At 37.7% G+C, this 21,141-nt stretch overlaps 1 protein-coding gene across 3 annotated transcripts in view; it reads right to left on the bottom strand.

Annotated features, from left to right (window-relative positions):
• Nucleotides 1-7,645: 7,645 nt before the first annotated feature.
• The window catches only part of epha3 (eph receptor A3), a 95,779-nt gene continuing 82,283 nt past the window's right edge, over nucleotides 7,646-21,141 (bottom strand). The window contains exons 14-18 of one of the 3 annotated variants that reach the window (XM_085385173.1): nucleotides 18,670-18,819; nucleotides 18,240-18,433; nucleotides 13,910-14,065; nucleotides 11,750-11,863; nucleotides 7,647-10,481 (exon numbers count right to left, since the gene is read on the bottom strand). In XM_085385173.1, the coding sequence (XP_085241299.1) occupies nucleotides 11,782-11,863; nucleotides 13,910-14,065; nucleotides 18,240-18,433; nucleotides 18,670-18,819 (582 nt within the window). In that variant the 3' untranslated portion in view covers nucleotides 7,647-10,481; nucleotides 11,750-11,781. Of the gene's footprint in view, nucleotides 10,482-11,749; nucleotides 11,864-13,909; nucleotides 14,066-18,239; nucleotides 18,434-18,669; nucleotides 18,820-21,141 lie in introns of all 3 variants that reach the window. The other 2 variants (XM_085385172.1, XM_085385170.1) reach the window with 2 other exon arrangements.

The raw sequence follows: 21,141 nt of genomic DNA, 5'->3' as shown, positions 1-21,141 counted from the left end.
GTGTTAAACTGACTTACTTTGAGGAAAGACAGGGGAGAACTTCATATGGTTTTACCAAACATGGAAACATGTTAGAGGAAAAAATGAATGAAGGAAAGAAAGAATAAAAAAGACAATAAATCACAGGGATAGAAAGCTCTTTACGTACTGCTTCTATCATGTGTGCAAGCACAGATCTAATGTTCACTGGTTAGACCGTGATTCATGGATTAGTCATTCTGGGGTAGTCATGATTAGCCTGTAACTGTTTGTGCTTAGGGACTTAGGGATTTTTTTTAAATTTGGGGTCAATATTAACTTAAAAAAATAAATGATAATGATGATGACAACAAATAATTAATTTAGATGGGAAAACTTAAGTTAAAAATGGCTGTAATAAGTTTTAGCTTGTTACAGCTATCTTTTCCCATAAAGTTTATTATAAATGTCAACACTTTTCTAATTACATTTTACAAAAAAACCCCACAAAGACCAAAAAAGAAAAAGAATAAATAAATATTCAAAAAAGAAAAAAACCATAAACAGTGATAATAATATAGTTCCATTGTGCATTTGATTACCACCTGATTTTTAAGCAGCTTTCTAAATTTGAGTATTAATTCCCCATCACAGTTACTCTAAGTTTGACCCTTTTACAGATACACATCTTTTTTATATTTTAAATTTCTTATATTTCTTTTGAATGCTTTTTTGAACATGCGTTTTCCTGTGGAAGTTTATGCTCAAACTTTATCGTTCTAATTTCAAAAAACCTCTCAATACAATTTGGAAGGCAATTATTTTGTGCTTTACATTATTGGTGCAGTGAAATCAAGTAAATCATTACATTTTAAGATGTGTAGTTTAATGACTCATATGTGGATTGGCTTGTTATTAATCTGATCCATATAGAATATGCGTAGCTTTCTTCTGTAGGATATAAACTGGATTACTGCTTACTTTGTATGTTTCCCCATACATATATGGAGCTATTAGGGAACAATAGAGTATGGATAATATTTTTAGATTCAATATCTTTTCTATGGGCATTTTTGTTTTTACATGGTTTATATGAGCCTTCCAAGATAAGCTCTGATTAAAAAAAAACACTGGTGTTGGCAGTTGGTGTATGTCAAACACTTTTATTAAAACTTTCAATTCAATTTCCACTGCATTCAGAATGTTTTTTTAAATTTTTCAGAGAGCCAAAATAAATCAGTGTCATCAACATATAAAGTGTTTTTAAACAAGTTAGAAGACTGGATTGTTATCATCAAGTTCATTATTTATTACTTAACCACGAGTGTGCTATCCCTCTTATACTGCATTATTGTATTTGTACTGTATATGTACTGTGTTTCTCCAGCTTTTTCACAAATCATTTCCAGATTTTGTATATAAATGAAAACACGCCCTTTGATCTTTGTGCAGTAGAAAAAGAATAATTAGATAATATAAGAACTGGTGAAACTAAAAATAACATAATATTGCAGAAACAATTTAGTGTAAATTTAGTACCGTAAAAATACAAATTTGATAGATCTTGAAATCATGATGTTGACCCATACTCTTTGGTACATTACATGTTTTCTCTCAAGTACATTTAGAAATAATGTTGCAACATTATGGCAACCCACTAAAGAATAAATATGGCCATCCCTTAACCACAGTAGCAGCTGGTGATCCTTGGATCCAATATCTTCTGAAACTCAGCTGTTTAAGTCAATAGTAGCATTAACATGTGGCCTTGCAATTCACTGAGGTCAAACAGAGTGAAAAGGCATGAAAAGTGGCGAGAATACCAGTAGTCATAGAGAGACCTTGTCAGAAATGGATCCCTGTGTCCATGGCCCTCGACCCCAGTCATAAAACTAGCAGACACAGAGGAAACCGAGCAGTAAATCAGCCCTTTGCTGCCTCTCACACACTGATTTTGATCCTGGTGATATATGCCTTTAATATGTTTATGGAAGCATGGCGCAATGAAGAGAATAAAAGTAGACAGGAAGAGAGAGACAGAGGGCACACTGATTGTTTTATTTGTTTTGGGGTTTTTTTTTTCAAAAGTGCTCGTACATCAGAGGAAATCTTAATAGCATTTAAAAAATGTGCTCCTCCTTTGTCATTACATTTTAGTTTGATTATTAAAGAAACAATTTATTAAGCTACTTATAACAAACACAAGTATAATCATTATAGCCACATTTCAGCCATTATTGACATAACAGATACTTTCATTTTAGTCCAACAAAATGCAAACTACTTACTGTTAAATCAACAAATGTTTTTTAATAAGGACAATAAAGGAGAAGGTCGAAGGAGAATATGAACTAGATAAAATCCATGTTGTTCCAAACTGACTACCATGCTCAACTGTGTGAAATTAAGCGAATGATGCAAAAATACGACAACAGTGGAAATATGACTCTTTTTTTAGGATAATGACCTTGTCATGTAATCACCCTTCCTGTTGCTATAGAAAGAAAAAGAGATGAGACCAGCATGGTATGATGAAATTGTGTGTTTTTGTCTTTTACTTGCCAGTTTGCACAGTGTAGTGTCAACTAAGGACAACTTAGACTCGACCCTTAGCCCAGCCTTAAAGATTTGGAGTGCCATTTAACACCACATCATGGCATTCAAAAAGCATCTCTGTAATATCACACAGCAAAGGAAAAGGCATGAAAGGCATTACTATAGCTGATTCCTTTGTAATAAAATTATTACTAATGAGCTGTTCATATATAAATTGACTATGGAACTTACTACGTGATGGGAGAGAAGCAAGAAGCTGAGGAAAGGCAAGAGAGCAGGAAAGAGGAAAGCCGAGGAAAATCATGAGGAAAACTGGCAGCGAGGAGAAGAGTGAGGAAAAGAGAGGGAGGGTAAAAAGATGGGGGAGAAGAAAAACTGAAAGGAGAATGGTGAATGACAAAGAAAATGCAGAGTGAGAGAGAGATGACAGAGTGCTGACATCAGAGGGCTAGCAGTCCCTTCACATCATTCAGCATTCATGGAAAATCAATTCTCCCTGGTATGGACAATGGTGTCAGCAGGCGGCAAGACCAGCCCCTCTGTGGCCTTCGTTCTGCCATTAACACTAAAAGACAGAGTGGTAATAACACCTTCTCTAGAGGTTAACCCCATACTGATTTGTTAAATATCCCAAATCAGTAATCAAAATTATATAGTGTGATTATTTCATAAAAGACCGTGAATATGAATATAAATATGGCAGGGTTCTAGCGACAATTGAGGTCCTGTAAGCAAAAGGGATACAACTGTGTAGTCTAGCATATCCTATTATTTAGCAGGCATGGAACACCTCAGTCTAAATAATCTCTATAAGCAACAACCAATGGTACTGCAAAAAAACAAGTTCATCACTCTATACGACAGAGGCTAAGGGTGACAGGCTGGGATAAATAAATTAAACACAAAAATTTGCATAGGCATTAAGTATGCCTTGCTAGTACAGTTCCTTCAGAACTGCATTAATTAACAAGGTGCTGGGAAGAAATGCTGTCCCATACTGACATGATAGCATCACACAGTTGCTGCAGGTTTTTGTTTTTCTTCATGTGCATATCTCCCACTCCATCATTTAACAAAGGTGCACTGTTGGAAATTTGATAACTGTGGTGGCCATTTATGTGCAGTGAACTAATTCTCATGTTCAAATAACCATTTTGACCATTTTTTATGAGCCTGTGCAAATTATAGCCTTCCTGTTCTTAGCTGACAAGACTGGCACCAGGTGTGGTCTTCTCTGTAGCCCATCTTCTTCAAGGTTTGACAAGTTGCCAGGTGTTCTGCTGAATACCTTTATTGTAATGAGTCATTTGAGATATTCTTGCCTTCCTAAGTGTTCAAAGCAGGCAGGACATTCTCCTCCGACTTTCACTTTCAACAGGGCATTTTCACCCAGAGAACTGCCCTCACTACAAATTTTGTCTTTCTCAGACTGTTCTCTCTAAACCCTAGAGATGGTAGGGTGAGAAAATCCCAGCTGATCAGTAGTTTCTGAAATACCAGCTTGCCCTGCACCAACAATCATGTCCAATTCAAAGTCACTTAAATAATCTTACTTGCCCATTCTGATGCGTAATCTAAACTTCAAGAGGTTGTTTTGAACATGAATTGAGCTGCTGCCATGTGACTGGCTAATCAAATACGTGTGTTAACGGGCAGCTGAACAGCCATACCTAACAAAGTAACTGGTAAGCGTATTCATGCAGTTATTTACAAAAACACTATTTTAACTTCTTAAGCCCCAACGCCCCCTGATATGGGGGCAAAAGGCAGGAGATCAGGTAGGCTTGGGGCTTAAGAGGTTAATGTAGTTCTAATGTAGGTATAAATTCAGGTCTATAAAGAACACATTTTTAAATTGGCTTTCACCCGCATAAATAATCCTTTTGGAGAACTATTCTAACATTTGAAATCAAAAAATCAAACCATATACAAACATTAAAATGTTAACGTTAATCCAAAAAGAAATCATAAGACAGGGTTTGCGCTGAGAATGCACTCAATCAAACAACACAACAAAAAGTTTTTCGAGGTCATTTCATTTGAGACGACTCAGTGACAGTGATTCCACCTGGGGCCCAAGTTGATCAAAAAGCACACCTACTTGTAGTTTCCACTTAAAAAAAGACAAATATCCAGTAGTGGTGTAGAGGCTGTGATGATAGCTTCACTTCCCTTTGTGATGGTGCCATTTGTTAAAATGACAGAAGCAGTCTGAGCACTGTAGTCCTGGGACCTGTGTGTTAGTGTGTGCTGTGATGATAGCGCAGAATGTGGTAATAAAATGATTGAAGAGTTAGGATGTGTTTAGGTTCCATAGAGAACACAGACATTACAAAGCCACCAACAAACATCCATCTACAGTATCTTTGAATGTGTGCACCGGTACGTGTGTGACAGCTTAGTGGTCCCTGCAGTGTATATGTTTTCATATAAGATTTCCGTTGTGTCAGCACTGCCCCGCTCTGTGTGTGCTCTTGCACATTCTGAAGAACACTGGAGGTACACAGCTTGTATTTATTCATAATATGCTGCTGCAGACAGATAAACCTGGTGTGAAACAAAGATAATTAACACATGACACCCTGGTTCCTTTTCAGTGAAGTTTAAATCCGGGAAGTAAAGTTACAAGGATGTCATCCTCACAGCAGAACTGGCTCACCAGAGCAACAGAAGTTTGCAACATGTCGTCAGGCCCTGTAAAGCAGCTGCACACAGCTGGAGACCTGTTTTTACCAAAGACCAAAAGGGAAGATAGGGGAGACAGAGCGATGAGGGTAGGCCACAGAACAGGGTTCAAAGGAAGGAGATATCGCTACATGGGGAGGATAGGACTCGTTCTCCATAAGAATCAGGTTAATTTCCATCAGCCGTATTTATGTGGCTACAAAAGCTCCACAGGATGTGTACACCAACAAGTTTCAAGAATTAACCACAACTTCAGCAGAAAATCTAAACACAAACTACGGACCCTTGAAGATGATGGAAAAATGACTGACACCAGATTAAAAACACTGGCCTCAAGTCAACATAAAACATTTTTTTTATTGTTCTTCATTGTCCTGGTGTCTAACACACAGGGTTGGGGAGATGATTTGAAAACCACAGCAATAACAGTTTCATTGACTGTTCTGAAATGTCTGAGGCCAAACGGAAACAGTGGTGTTTGGCAGATCCTAGAAAGAGGACCAGTATGTTACTGTAAAGCTGTATTTTTCATGATTGCATGTTACCCCTGCTCAAAGTGAGAAATTCATTTTACACATCATGACTCTGTTTTCTCATTATCATTACTCTCCAACTGGAACCGTGCTTTCTGTATCTGCCAAGCAGGGTGATGAATACTGTTGGCTAATCTTCTCTTGCATTATTCCGTGATAGTATGCCGTTGTTTGAAAAGTTCTTATCTGCTTAGGCAGAACTACCACCGGCATCATGTGTTTAGCACACCTGCCTTCTATCCTCTGGTCTGTGGCTTCATAATCTGTTAACATTCACTCTCTGTACCTCCCCCACTTTCATTCTCCCTCTGTTTTTTCTCATCACCCTTGCAATTTCAGTGTCACAAAGGTCTTCCAGATAAAAAACAAGAGAAAAATTGGTGGCGGTGTCAAGCATACTGTGTTCATTGTTTGAGGAGGGCAATGTCCTCTTATTTCACTGTGCACATCTGCCTGGGACCATCTGGATAATGTCAGCATTCAACACTGAGCAGAGCAACCATCACTCTTTCCCCTCTCTGACACATCTCATCTCCTCCCAGTGAGGAAAAAATAGAGAGAAAACACAGATCTTCCGCATTAAAGTCATGAAACAAATCAACTTTAACCATGGATGATCGGAAGCAAAATGCTTTATTAGATGTGGCTGTGGACACAAGGAGGAGAGTGGAAGAGATTAAAAACAGAGGCAGAGGTGGGAAGCTGGTTAACAGATGTGGAGGATGTGGAAGAGCTGGGTCCAGCATGGATGAGTAGAGTAATAAGTGGTTTGGAATGTGTCTTGTGACAAACCTATAACAGACAGGATGTTAGTAAAAGACAGATTACTACAAATTAATGACAAAATGTTTCAATGTTAAATGTAAGCTTTTTAAAAGTTGTTTATTTAAAAAGTTGGTGTGCATTGATACAATGGGAAAAATACATCATTTGGTTTAGTTTGGGGAATTTTGGAATCTTAATACTTTGTTTAATATACACACATGGAGTTATTCTTTTATCCTGGTAAGTGTTTATAGGTAGACATCAAAGACAGAATATGAATAATTACAAAATTGCTGGCTTGTTTTATCAATCTGAGATTCCTATTTAAGTGGCAGAGGCATGTTTGCATATATCTGTGTGTCTTTTTTTAAATCAATTGCAATCAATCAGTCATAGTTTTGAAACTGATTTATTCGTTAACCATTCCAATAAAGGTATTATTCATCCTGATACCCCACCTGCTGGTAAAATATGTTCTTATAACATCATGTTGAACTCATTCCAGCAGTTAAAGAAAGTTTCTTGAAAATTAATGTGACACACGTGTACTCTCTTTAATTCTGTTTTATTTATGTTGCACCAAATCACAACAATAGTTGTCTCAAGGCGTTTTATGTTGTAAGGTAAAGATCTTACAATAATACAAAGAACAAAGGACAGAAAAAACCCAAACAATCACGATCCCCTTTCAGAAAGTGCTTTGACGACAGTGGGAGGGAAAAACTCCCTTTAACAGGAAGAAACCTCCAGCACAACCAGGATCAGGGACAGGCAGCTATGGGCCATAACCAGTTGGGGTGAGGGGAGGTAGATAGGACATCATGGTTATAAGAACTAAATTGAAATGGTTATTTAACTAACAAGCTAAACCAAGTTAAATAAAATAACATTAAACTCTAAGATCTAATCATTTCTTTCATTTGGAATTTTGATTCTGTGTATTTTAATTACATGATAAATTACCTGTTTTTTATTTATATTTCACAAACCTACAGAGTTTAAAATGAAGGTTCAGTTATTTTCTTATTGTAAAGTACCCTACATTGTTATTACCAGTTCCATGAGTGCGGTTTTTGATGGTGCCTATCAGTGATCATTTGGACTATATACTTCAAATGTTAATTTTGGGATTGCTTGAATTCTTATTAAAAAATTCTCTTGGGTGTAAAATTATAAAAAAGAAAGACATTTAATAATGTTTTAGATTAAAAAAACAACAACTTCCACTTGTGATCTATTTAACATGTGAATCATGCGCTCGTAATAAAAATTGTCGGCCTGCATGACTACGACATGATCAAATAAAAAAACACAGGAGCAGGTCTGTCATCATCCGTTTTTTGGAAAATATTTTGAGAATATTTATTATAAAAATATAAATGTTTCCACTACAAATCATTTTACATTAGTAGACAAGGCGATCTACATTTCCACACATAAACTCTCACACAGACACTCGAATCAGACTTGAAACATAAATTTAGGAATCTGGATATAGGGCTCATAACAGTATTGCTCTCTCAGCTGTGTCATTTTTATAAAGTAAGTCTAGAACCAAAACACAGACAGCATTGACACAGTATTTACTCTACGCCCCTCCCCCCACCCTCCCAAAAAACGAACAATGCACTGTATAATGTTAACAAATAAATAACGTAATCATAATTGCCTTTTTATTGTAGAAAAAAAAAACAAAGCTGACAAATATAATTCAAAACAAGATAAAATAAAATACAAATGCTTTTTCTCTTTTTTTTAATTAAAAATGTTGCACAATTTTTATTCAGGCTTTTATACATACAAACATTTGTACAAAAAAGGGATGGACATGTACATATAGTGGGATCTGTAGTGCTAGTTGCCATAATAACAATGGTTTACATTATGTACATGCTAATTAAAACACATAGCAGCAACAGTAGCATCCACAGGTAGACCAAAGAAAAGAAGACAGGACTGACAGACTGACCAAGGCTGGGTTTCCCAAAAGCACCAAAATCACCCCGTCTGTTAGACAAGTTTAATCTAGCGCCAAGGCAATAACATTTAATTTCAAAGTGCTGCAATACTGCGTACTAAGTGCTTGAAGAAACTTAAATATTGCATCCTTCTTGTTACATATTACCCAACCAAAAGCACAAAGTACCAAAGTGCCAGTTAAAAAAATCTGGGTACATGTTGCACTGAGGGATTGACTGGGTGACATCAAAGCAGGAGACTAGCATCGTAAAGTACTTCACTGTACAAAGGTCTTCTAAGGTGCTTTTAGGAAAGCCCATACTGGAGATATGACGCACTTGGATACTATATCAGAAAGCAACCATCTATTAGATATGCTGCATCTCTTCCAGGGCAAAATCTAGTTAGTTTAGGTAATAACCAACTCTATATCCCAAAGAGAACAGAGAAAGAAGGCCAAGACTTTCTTGACGTCAAACCAAAACCAAGTCCAACTACAGGAGGCACTCAACTTTTTTTTGCATTAAACACACCAAAAATAATCGGTTAAAGTTAATTTTACAATATAACAAACTATTTTTTACACAAATTTTTCCAATCAAACAAAATGACAACTCCTAAATGGCTTTTATTAATAAATTATGAATTCAAACCTAAGTTACTGGACTATAACCTCAGATAGGCAGTGTTAATCTCAACCTACTAAACCGATCTTACACAGGCAAAAATTACACTCTTTAGAAAGAAAACGAGAGTTGTGAGAGTTTGATGATGCTAACTTGTCTTCCTTAAAGAAGAAACGTGAGCTCTGAGTATATTACACTTCTGCAATACATCAGCAGCAGTAGCAGAGGGCTGACATTGATTTTACTTGTTGTCTCTCATCATCATCTCTCTGTTTTCCCTTTTCTTGCACATGTATCTTAACCTGAATTCTCAGTTCTAGTTTGCTCCATTTTCCCCATCAGTTTGTCCTTGCTTGAGAAAACATAAGGAAGTATACATCCTGAGATTTCACACAAAGGGGTTACAGAGAGAACTGCACTAAAACTGTACAATATCTGTTCATAAGCACACAGAACACAGATGTCACCATAAAGAAAAATCTGTGGGTGAAGTGATTTATGGCCCCTGTTATTTTTAAAGCACAGCATTCAATACATTTTACATGTGATAGACTCATGGCTTCCATACAATGAAATTATTCCACTGATTATATCATTATTGCTTTTAAGTGACATGTCTACTGAATGCAAATGCTATAGATCAGAGCTACAGAGTAAAATGGCTCGGTCAGCATCTCGGTGTGTCCATTCCAGCTGAGATCTCACATGGATAGAGACGGTAAATGAAGGTAGTTGCAACAAAATCTCACGCTTCAGACTTCCTCACTCCAGGAGGGCTCTACAAGTGGGTCAGCTGCTGCTGTCCGTCGTACCCTTCTTGGCAAGGTGTTTCAGTTGTTTCACTGCCTTGGACTACAGGCTGATTCTCGGGCGTGCTGTGGGTAAGCCATAATCATGGAGACGTCCGGCTATATGTTAATGCAGTCCTTGCCCTGCATCCCAGTACAGTTCTCCTTTGTCTTCCTGATCAGGTCTCTCTGACCTTCTTCTCTTTTCTCTGCTCTCTACCCCCCTCTTAGTCTGTAAGGCAACTCAACATGGGCACAGAGGGGCAGAGGGTTGAGTCAGCCAGTTACCTAGCAGGTAGAACTGAACTGAGCTCTTCTCCACTTCTCTGCCGGGACATCTTTCAAATGAATCAATGAAAGACATCATTTGAATCATGCCATATTTTTCCGCCATTTTCAGTCTGAATATGCAGCCACTGTGTTAGAGTGCAATTAGCAAACACAGTCTGTCAACACAGACCAACAGATAGGTCTCTGGTGGTTTTCATTTGTCGGGTCCATTTTTTTAAACAGGTACTGGGCCATTCTTGTTGTGAGAATCTAGGGCTTTCAAGCTGCTCACTATCTTCTTCTGCGGTCCTACAATAGTCACTCCAACCTTTTTTAGATCCCTGGTTTGCAAGAAAAGCGAGAAAGGGGGAGAGAGGGGCAGAGTGAGGTTGAAAAATAAATGGGACAAAATCAGACAGAGAGAAAGATGGGAAGGAAAAAAATGGAAACGTGTGCGTTAGTGATAGTAAATATGACATCCGTGTGACAATAGTGGCATGCTCCCAGTGTTGCTCCCTTCGCTTCGCTGTGCGCCTGTCATTTGCAAAGGACTGCATTTCCCAGAAGGCTTCACTGACAGCTGCCATTATGACCCTGTCAGGGTAGAAAACAATAAAATACAAGGGCCACAGTGGCAGAACAGAACTACTCTTCTGCATTGCATTAAGCTGGATTTTTTTGACAGGTACACTTAATTTTGTGGAGAGGAGCAGCACAGGGACATGTGTTGAACACGACACTGGTTCATAAAGTGCTTCTGTTAAAGCGTTAATACTCTTAAAAGCTCTTAGAAGGTTGGTTACTTGCATTCAAAGAAAAGACCACTTGAGTTAACTAGAATACAGTTGTTAAGAATGTTATACAGTGTAAACCTACAGTTTACACTGTATACAGTGTATTGATTTTACAGCACACAGCAATCACAGCACATGTTAGGACTCCTTTCTCCTAAATAGTGTATTGTATTAGTAGAAGCAGTGGGATTATGGCATTACTGCAAGAAACTCTTTCAGCCATTTAGTGCTTTTTTAAAAAAACAAACAAACAATGTTTTTATTTTCCATATGCAAGCAGAAAGTTTAGTTTGAAATAGAGTTAAAAAAAAATACAGATACAATTTGAAAACCCAGAAACTGACAGTGATCCAAATTACAGATTCTGCCTTACTTTGTGTGACGATTTTAAGGGATAGTTGCTTCAGTGTTGATTATACAAATTATTCTGTTGTCAAGTTGGCACAATACTTGGGTTTACAACTATCTACCTTTGCAACAATAAAGATAAATAATTAATCTGTAATTTATAAGCTTTTTATTTGGTCTGTTTTCTGGTCATTAGCATGCAAAAGAGGCTGAAACCAGCATCTACTGCTGATTATGTGTGCAATACTAATCAACATTTACACTGTATTAGTATTTTGAGCACCAAATCAGTAGCCCTGTTTTAGAACATGTGGCATTTTACTCTTTTTTTATAATTACAGCCTAAAATGGGATGAAGTTACCACTCAATAAAAACTAACTATCCCTTCAAAGGTCAGACAAGTAAAAGCCCATCAGTGGTTCTGGAGGTTATTGATCTTAGACCTAGGCCTTGGTCCTCCACCCACCATCCAGAGCTTGAGTAGGGTGGAGCTGGGTGTTAGAGAGTGGTGATCCCCATGGATGGCTCCCATTCTGGGCAAGTGGCTTGTGTGACATGGACCTCCGTCAGAACCACTCTACTGAGAAACAGCCAGGCCCAGCAATGTTAACACATTAAACTAGATATTATTGTTATGGGTGGTATTAGCACATTTTGTAAGAATAAACACAAACTGCTTATCTCACCTCTGTGGCAGACAAGACACCAATGATGACTTGTCTGCCACTGCAATGAGAATGTTTTCTTTAACGGGCAATAAAAATAAAGTGTATAGATTGTGATTATATTGTATGCTGATTTAATTTTTTTTTGTGTGTGTGTCTATCACATTGTAAAAGAAAATCTAAAAAAAAAAAAAAAAAAGATCCTAAAATGATTTGAAAACATTTTGACATTGACAGTGTAAAGGTAAAAAAAAATACTCCAAATGATGCAGTATTTATATGTCAGTCCATCTTCTCTTCTTGAAAAAGGATTAATCAATTACTCCAACAGATGACTCAGCACACTGCGGCCGAGTATGATAACTGTTCCTCTGAGGTCAGAGCATTGCCAGGCCTTGTGCTGAATATCAAGGACTAGATTAAGACTGTACAGATCAATACAGAAATCTATACAGTGCAATTCATAGTCTGAGCCAAGGCTTCTGCCTTGTAGCTGAGCTTAGGTGCCTTAGATGAAGCCTTCAGTGGATTAATACTGCGGTGATCCAATTTAGCATCTAGCCACTGAAAAGGCATTGTAGACCAATATATTATGTTTAGTGCACGATTCCTTCAGTGCAATTTGTCTTTGATGTATTTTGTCAATACTGATTGTGGATTTCCACCTAGTCTGTGCACTAAATACAACATTTTAAGATAACCTTTTCATAGATTAAACACATTCATTTGTCACATTGGATAGTGACTTATAAGAGAAGAGAAAAAAACATTTTGTGTAGTACTCCTACATAAGAAAAGAACCATAATAAAAATTACAGGAAGCTGAAAGTATATATTTCAGAATTAAGCGCTCTGTGTGGAAAATAAACACACTTGAGCTTGTCTTAAGGTAGTACAGAGCATTACGTATAATATTTCCAGGAAAAACTATTCTGTTCCAGTTACAAGTCAATGAAGTCTACAGTTGGCACTGTGAGGAGGTCTGCTAAACAACAGCTTTTTTTAATATCAGCTCCAACCAATTTAACATAGTTTAAACTCATGCACAACACACAATCCTTCTTTCCAGCATATTAAGCCCAACACAGTTAATGACTCCCTGCTTTGTACAGTTATTGAGTTACAACTGCTTGTAGTACTGACCACCAGTCCCCAATTGCCCCCGCAACTGCTATCAACGCAGAGAATGGCTGCTTTGATCACAATGATTAGAAATGTCCAATTATTTACTCTGTCACATTCCACATCAATTAAACTAGCAGCAGGCCAACAGAGCGAGGAAAAAGGAGGACAGGGAGAGGGAAAGAAAGGGACCGAACAACAATACACACTGTAGGACCTACTTTCTTACCAAGTGAACATACTGTAGGTCCTATATTGTGTGCTCGCCAGTTGTGATTTCTCTGGATGTGGCTGCCAAATAATTTTCTAGCAATCTATCCTTGCTCTATTCTTTGCATTTTAATGCTTTACAGCACAGAGAATGCCATGTCTTTGCACACCTACTTGACAGCCATGCCTTCATTTTCTCTTTCAAAGGCCCCTCTCGCTATCTTGTCAAATCTCCCCTTTCATTCTCTCTCTCAATAGCGTCTCTCTTATTCCCTTTCCCTCATGGAACTCACAACTCTTCTACCCTCTTTCTCTTTTTTTTTTGGTTTCTCTTTTTTTTTCTCTTTCTTTCAATGCTCTCACCTTCCCCTCTGGTCATACTTGCAGCATTGAAAGCATAGCTAAAGACCTGTCTTTATGAGTTACCATGAGTCTCATCTGGACACCTTTAGTAATGGCTCTATAGCTTTCTTTACTTAGTGAGAACAAGAGAATGTGTGTGCTTGTTCTTCACCAAGAGTCTCTTCAAATTCCTGGGCCTTACCTCTGATACTTGGGCCCTGTAAACACTGCTGACATGAATAGGCAAAGAAGCCTAATGTGTGTGTCTCTGTGTGTTGTTGCCTTACTCTGTGGAGGTTTTGGCCAGTGTGTCACAGGAGCTGTAGCTGACCCCAGAGAAGGCCTCCTTGCAGGGCAAGGTCCTCATTCCATCCATCCAGTCGCCCATTGTTCCCACTGAGGGAACCTCTGAACTGCTTCTGTCCAACAACAAGTTGGCTGGCCTGACAGAGAGGAGAAGAATAGTCAAGGGAGAAGCAAACATATCAATAAGTGATGATGAACCACTTGTAAGATTTTCGTGTCCCAGATGTCATTAGAGTTCACAGCATACTGTAGTTTAAGGAAAACAGGAGAATAAACACCACCAGGTATCACAGTTTCTGTTTTATCTACAGCCAGCTGATGTCATAGTGAACTAGTCCTACAACTATGTATATTGTCTTTTCAAGCATACACTATTGCACCATTTACAGAGTCTGAAGCATGTCAGACATGTCAGAGTGTGTGTGCAAAATGGTCTGCATGCTTTACGGTCTCAGAAACAGTTTGGCAACTGCATTTTCACAACAGACATCAGCCTTTGTTCATTGTTCATGCTATCATCAGCAGTCATTGCTTCACTGTCCTTTTTTATTATTTTGAGCTAGCAATGTTTCTGGCTAATTCCATCATTATTTCCTGTAGCAGATGTACCATGCAGCAGAACGTAACATTAGATTTGATTAGACTTGATGGTTTCAATTGGATCAAATCATATTAAATGCTCTGCGTTGGGCTTTAAAATGCTCAGTCAACTGTAGAGGGTGTAGGGAAAAACTGCAGGCACTGTTGTGACTAGCTCTGATTGATGTTTGCCAAAGGGAGGGGGGGCTGAGGAACAATGATGGGTAAAAAGACTTACAGAGAGTAAAGGTACATTAGAGCTGGAGAGTGCAGAGGGCCCAAGGAAACAATGTGCTTTATTAATGGCGACTTTCAGATACCGCAACTCATGTTTATACAAATGTGATTCCCTCAGCTACTGTGAAACCTGAGCACATTAGTGCAGCGAACGGGAAACAAAGCCAAACCATATCAGGTCAAACTACAGCTCATAACACAATAATCAATCCACTAGTAGCACACTGTGCATTTTCATTTTGATTTTCTGAGTATCATCTAAAACTGGGTTCCAAAAATGAAGGACACACTGCATTTGTCACAAAGATCAGATAAATACACCTGTACCAAGATATGTATGGCACTCAAGGGAATACAGCAAAGCAGGTCAAAAAAAAAAGAACAACAAAAAAAACAGATAGCGCTCCCTTGGGGAAAACTATTTATAGCACTGTAAACAAACTCATTAGAATACCAGAAAGTCCACCTCTGCCTAATTGACTTGGAAATTGGCAAGGAAGTTTAAAGCCACTCTAAATGTGCCAGGGTTTGTGTACCTACAAAAAAAAAAAGGTTTAATTTCATATAATATGTTACGTGCTTTCGTCACCTGCTCTAATTAAAATGTATTTTATTGATTTGATTTTCTTTAATGAAATCAATATAATATAATTAATGGTGTCAGAAACAGCACACTAAGCCAACAAAATATTAGGCACATTGAGATTATTGAGATGGTATCCCAAGTGGTGACAGGAGAAAAGAAGAAAAAGAAGGAGAAAAAAAGATGCACTTGAGGTGGTGGAGTGGGTGCTGTTACAGTGATTGAGTCTTTTCCTGCCAGATCAGAGGGTTGTCAAAATGCTGAGGGCCCCCAGGACCCCCTGGAAAGATGGTTTGTCTGCAAAGGAGGGAATTGAGGGCTAGATGGAGGGGGTGGTTTGCATGAGCACAAAAATAAAGTAATATGTGAATCTTCTGACAGTAGAAATCCATTTAAAAAATATTTTAAATATGTGTTACTTCTTTTTGAAAAAAGAGGAAGAGGAATCAATAGAGATTTTTGCTGATATTTGCTAGAAAACAAATCAGGAAAAATCAATTAAGACATATAAAAGATAACTATCTTCCGTTTAAAGTTTTGGGCTATAAAAAAAAATTCTTTTTTCAGGATTATTGATCTTCTTCCCTCCCCTCCTACACCCCTTTTTCTTTCTATCTTTGATCTTTTTTCCTCTTTTTGTCTCATTTTTTCCCTTCTGCTGTCTCCACTGAGAGGTAAACTGCAGATGACCTTGATTCGTCTCCCTTATCATTTTCAACGTTTCCTTTGTTGTTACATTTTCAGCAACATCTTGTTGCAGCTCAAGAGACACGATGATTGGTGAGGAAACAGAGAGATGTGATGAATTGGAAAATCATAAAAAAAGCATCTGTCTGAGACTTGGGGTTTGGGGCGGGGGGGTATAATGTCTACTTAATACTATATAGCAAAGCAGAAAACACCCACTTGAAAATATAGATGAAAATATGACTACATCAGAGAGAAAGGGAGTCGGGTTATATATTCCCTTTTTTCATCTTTTGTTCTGTACTCCTTGTTTTAATCTCCAAATAATCTTCTGATTTTTGAGCTCACAAAAAAGGGAATGAAATTACCTTTCAGCGTGACAGCTCCAAGGCAATTCAAGGACAGTTTAGACTGATATTTAGGGGTAATATTAGCCCTTTCAGGTGCAGCCCTTTGCTGCCACTGCCAAATTGGATGATATCATGTAGTTTTAACCAGTACTCTGGTGGGCTGAGGAAAGCTAAACTGACATTTTGATTTGATTTCAGCAACAATACGTGACTGTGCTCCGAATTCTTTGTTCAATTTATTTTCACTCTGAAGTTTTGGTAGTGTCTGAGCTAACAGTTTAAGAATTTTTGGTAACTGAATTGAAGTATTGCTCATTATAAAACTATTCTATTTAACTTCTATCCAGTTTTTCATACTTGTGACTTTTTAGATATTCTCATCAACATATACCTCTCTGTGATAAATGCCTGTGTTCTTTTCTACTATCAGGCGGTTTCCATTCACAGGTGAATGTTTGCCCATTGCAATTGCCAAGCATAGACCAGGCACCAATCCTTGTTGCTTCCCAAGTCCTTTTATCCAACCTATGTTCCTGGCCTCTCTGGATAAAGGTTGATATTTGAGATATTCTCTATATAAATATTTTAGATTTGATAAAACTTTGAGTGTTATGTATTTAAAGGTAATACTGTAAGCAGCCATTGGCATGCTTTGTTGTGCAGAAAAAAAACTATCTTTGATTTAGAAAGTGCGATTGCAGCAATCTCACGTAATTTAGACACCCTGAAAGTTAAGTCAGATACCCAATGGCTGCTAACCTCTACTGGACACCAGTTGGCCCATAATTAGCCCCTGACAGTCAACCTTGGCCTTCTGACTCTCTCATCATCCATATGCAGGAAGAGTAAACTGACCAGGTCCCACCCTCGAAGTTTCCAGATGCTCTACTTGGTTCACAGGCTTTGTTCTGGGCTTTGTGGAGGAGGGGGTATTGCATTAGCAAGCCAGGACAGCCCTGAGACAAACGAGGTGTGTGGAGCTGAGTGCAGCTGCTCCCGCTGTGCAACTGCCGCCGCCACCACACACATACACACATACGCACAGAGAGTTCTCATAAATCAACGCACCAGCCTCTGTCGGCCAGCCTGTGCTCACCCAGTGTTAAAAGCCAATCAGGAAAATTACGTGCAAACTCCAAGGGACCTATTTTCACTTTCTTTAGAAATCATTAGTCAATGTTACTAGCTTTGACATCTACATAATACCATGGCCGTCTGCTGCAGACCCAATGCCTGTATTCCTTCTTGCCCAGGACTGACAAGTGTATCTTGCCCTGCTTACCCACACACCCCTGGGAGAAAATGACTGATTCAATAAAGGCAAGGAACAAAGCATTAACAAGGGCAAAAAAGAAAGTAATGTGAGAAACAAATAAGATAACATTTGTAAAAATATCAGAAAAGAGATCTGATACATTTTCTAGTGGTGCTAATTTGCATTTAAATCTTACAAGCAGAAAAAATAGGCGGTGTTTATATTGAGCTCCTTTGTGTACAGGTGGTAAAACAAGTGAAAGAAACTTCCCCATCCCAAATTTTCATGACATTAAAAATGTTAAATTATGTTATTGAGAAGTAGAACTTTCATAAATATGCTGATAATATATCTAGTGATCACCAGCCAGAACTTTATATGACCTAAAATACAGTACTGGATTGTCTAGTACATGGCAATAAAATTAAAAGAAGAAGAGAAAAAAAGAACAACTTAGAAACCATTCAAGACTAAGAGACATTCACCAGCCTTGCATGGTTTTGACCACCAGTTCTGGGTTTTTCTTTTCGTATTTTCTTAAGTGTAAAGTTTTATATATGCAAGTGACAAGCACCTAAAAATAATAATGAAAACAAATACACGTAAGATAGCTTTGATACCTGGATGTGGTGTTCGCTGTGATTTTGAGGCTACTGGGGTTGCGGATGAGTTTATCCAGGATGCTAACTATCTGCTCAAACTTGGGTCGATTGTTCCTCTCTTTTTGCCAGCAGTCCAACATGAGCTGGTAGAGAGTGGCAGGGCAGTCCATGGGTGGGGGCAGTCGGTAACCTTCATCTACAGCCTTTATTACCTTTATGAGGAACAACACGGACAGCATTTGAAAAAAGGCAGATAATATTCAAAACAAAATACATTGTAATAGCAAGTGATTTTTTTCTCAGTTTTGTAAGAATACTTTACTAGAGTATGTCTTTCTGTATCTCAGATGAGATACAGAAATTATTCAGATGTGCAAAGGTGGTAGCCCTGCAGATGTGCATGTGTAGCTATTAAAGGAATGCAACTTTGCAAATAAATAGAACTTACATCCTGATTGGACATCTCCCAGTATGGTCGTTCCCCATATGACATCACCTCCCATAGCACAATGCCATAACTCCAAGCATCACTGGCAGATGTAAACTTCCTGTAGGCGATAGCCTCTGGAGCAGTCCACCGAATAGGGATTTTACCTCCCTGAAATACAGACAATGAGAGGTCATTCATTGAGCTCATTTTGTATTTCAGTCATTCAATCTGTCATTGAAAAACATCAATAATTCTTGAGCATAACTAATTTTCTACCTAAAATTATGGTTTTTTTTGGATAAACCTTTTAATATTACATCTTAAAATCTTTAAAATCTTTTTAAAAATAGAATTTCAAAGTTTAGTACTGCTCGTGGATATAAATATTTAAAACTGGATGTATTCTTGAGCAAAATTTCTGAAAACCAGGATTTGGATCTGAGGTGCAGGTTTGTGTCCAATGCAAGAATATTTCTTATGAATATTATTTAGGGTGTTCTGAAACCCCTAAATCCTGGTGGTCTTCGTGGTTTGGATTTAAGGTTTGAGATCACAGCTTCAGATTCAAAACTGTAACAATTGTAAAAATAATATTTTTATTATTTTTTCCAGTCTGGTCTGGAAGAGTCTAAAGTCCATGTTTCATCACAGAAAGGTGAACCATGCATAAGCTTTTTTTTTACCTTTCACTTTCATTTCATTGTCTTTAATTAATTTGTTTTCCCAGACTGGCAAAAAAAAGTCTAAGACTTCTAAAAAAGACTTTAAAATTGTCACATAAGGGGACATTGAACTTTATTGTAACAAAACACATTATATTAAGATTTAATCAAAATGGATTATCATCAGTCTTAAAGAAAGTTGAAGCCAGAAAGAAAAATCCATTCATCAAATTGTAATCCAAGGTGTCCTGGATAACCCCATACTACAGTGTGTAGCTGTATTTGTCATTTTAGCTAAAAATCAACTCAGATGAACAAAATGGATCATAGGGTAGGAGGCTGATGGTAGCCAAAGTTAACAGAAACCTTGGCCCAATCAGTTGGGTTTTGCCCAATGCTGTGCAGTCACACTCTAAACTTTACATTCCTCTATTACTATTTCCATACTGAAGTTATGGAAATAATGGGGAATGTATGTGAGAATGAAATGCAGACAGCCAACAAATGGCGGCACACATAAAGCAGTTTACAAAGAAACACTTTATAAATACAAACAAGAAAATACACTCTGCTCTTGCACTTATACTATACCCAGCTGCTGCACAAAGATATTAAAGTCTAAAATGTGCAGAAATACCCTTAAACGTGGGACGCACATGCATGTAAACATGCACATACGACCACAAACTTTTGATTTTTTCCTAAAAAACAATGACTAAAGAAGTGGAGAGAAAAAAATCCACTGAAGCCCACATGTGTTAGCATTGTCAGTTACTTTAATGCGGCAGAGTTTATTATTCTGTCTCATTATTTCAGATTATGAATTTCTGGGAGAAAGGCAAACGGCACATTGACTGTTTATTTGACAAGCCATTCTCAGCCAGAAAATTATACTCTGTCTAAAAGGCTGCACGCACGGTTAAGACCACAGATTCCTCAGTTGAGAATGGCCACACACGCACACACTTCCAACGGTTAAGATCAGTGTCTGGATCATAATTTGCCTACTGGGTGTGTTTCAATTTGAGCATCTAATGCTAAGGCAAATAAAAAATGCTTTTACAATATTTTTTGTTTTTTAACTTTAATGGAAATGGTGGAAAGAAATCAATAAATCAATAAATGGCATAAAACATCCAGGTTCTGGTACTCAAGGTAGGTTTGAAAAAGCAATCAAGGGCCTTTATTTCACAGGGCTAATGACATTAAAAATACATGAATGCATACCAGGTTATGCTTCTTCAGGATGTAGAGATGCAAAGACACAAACAGAGCAATTAGAGCTTCTCTCACCACAGGTGTGCAAATCTAATTACATGCATACACTTCTTTCTGAAAAATTGAATTGCCCAAACTTACTGGGAGACCATCTGTAGGATTCCATTTTTATGATCTTTCTCATAATACTAATTTTCCATTGCCTATGTGCTATTATTACATTGTTATGGGAAGTATCCTAAGTGGATTTCCAAGGTAAGTTGAAACACAGATTTTCCATCATCGTAAGAAGCACTGTAAATGTCTGAAATTGTCTTCTTGGCATGTGTGCCTATGCCTCTAAAAGCGAGACATGATACTTTTTGAAAGTATCGGTGCTTTTCCTCCTAAAGGATGAACTTTATCAACTTCTGTGTATCACCAAAAAGCAACCAACTCAGAATTTATTAGCATGTCAAACGGCTTTTATAAGTTGTAATCAGCCCAATAGATCTGGTCAGTAGATGCCTTCTCTACTAGCTAGCAGCCTCAAGAGGCAGTTCCTGCCATTGTTGCACCAACAGATTATGCAGGATACCTCAAAGAGTTATCTGAAAAAAGTTCAATCTAA

This window comes from Rhamphochromis longiceps, linkage group LG16 (genome assembly GCF_057381845.1).
Source record: "Rhamphochromis longiceps isolate RC_006_pf linkage group LG16, R_longiceps_female_GT1.1, whole genome shotgun sequence".
NCBI lineage: Eukaryota > Metazoa > Chordata > Actinopteri > Cichliformes > Cichlidae > Rhamphochromis > Rhamphochromis longiceps.
The sequence above is the reverse complement of the archived record's forward strand: the minus strand, read 5'-3'. Positions and strand labels throughout refer to the sequence as shown.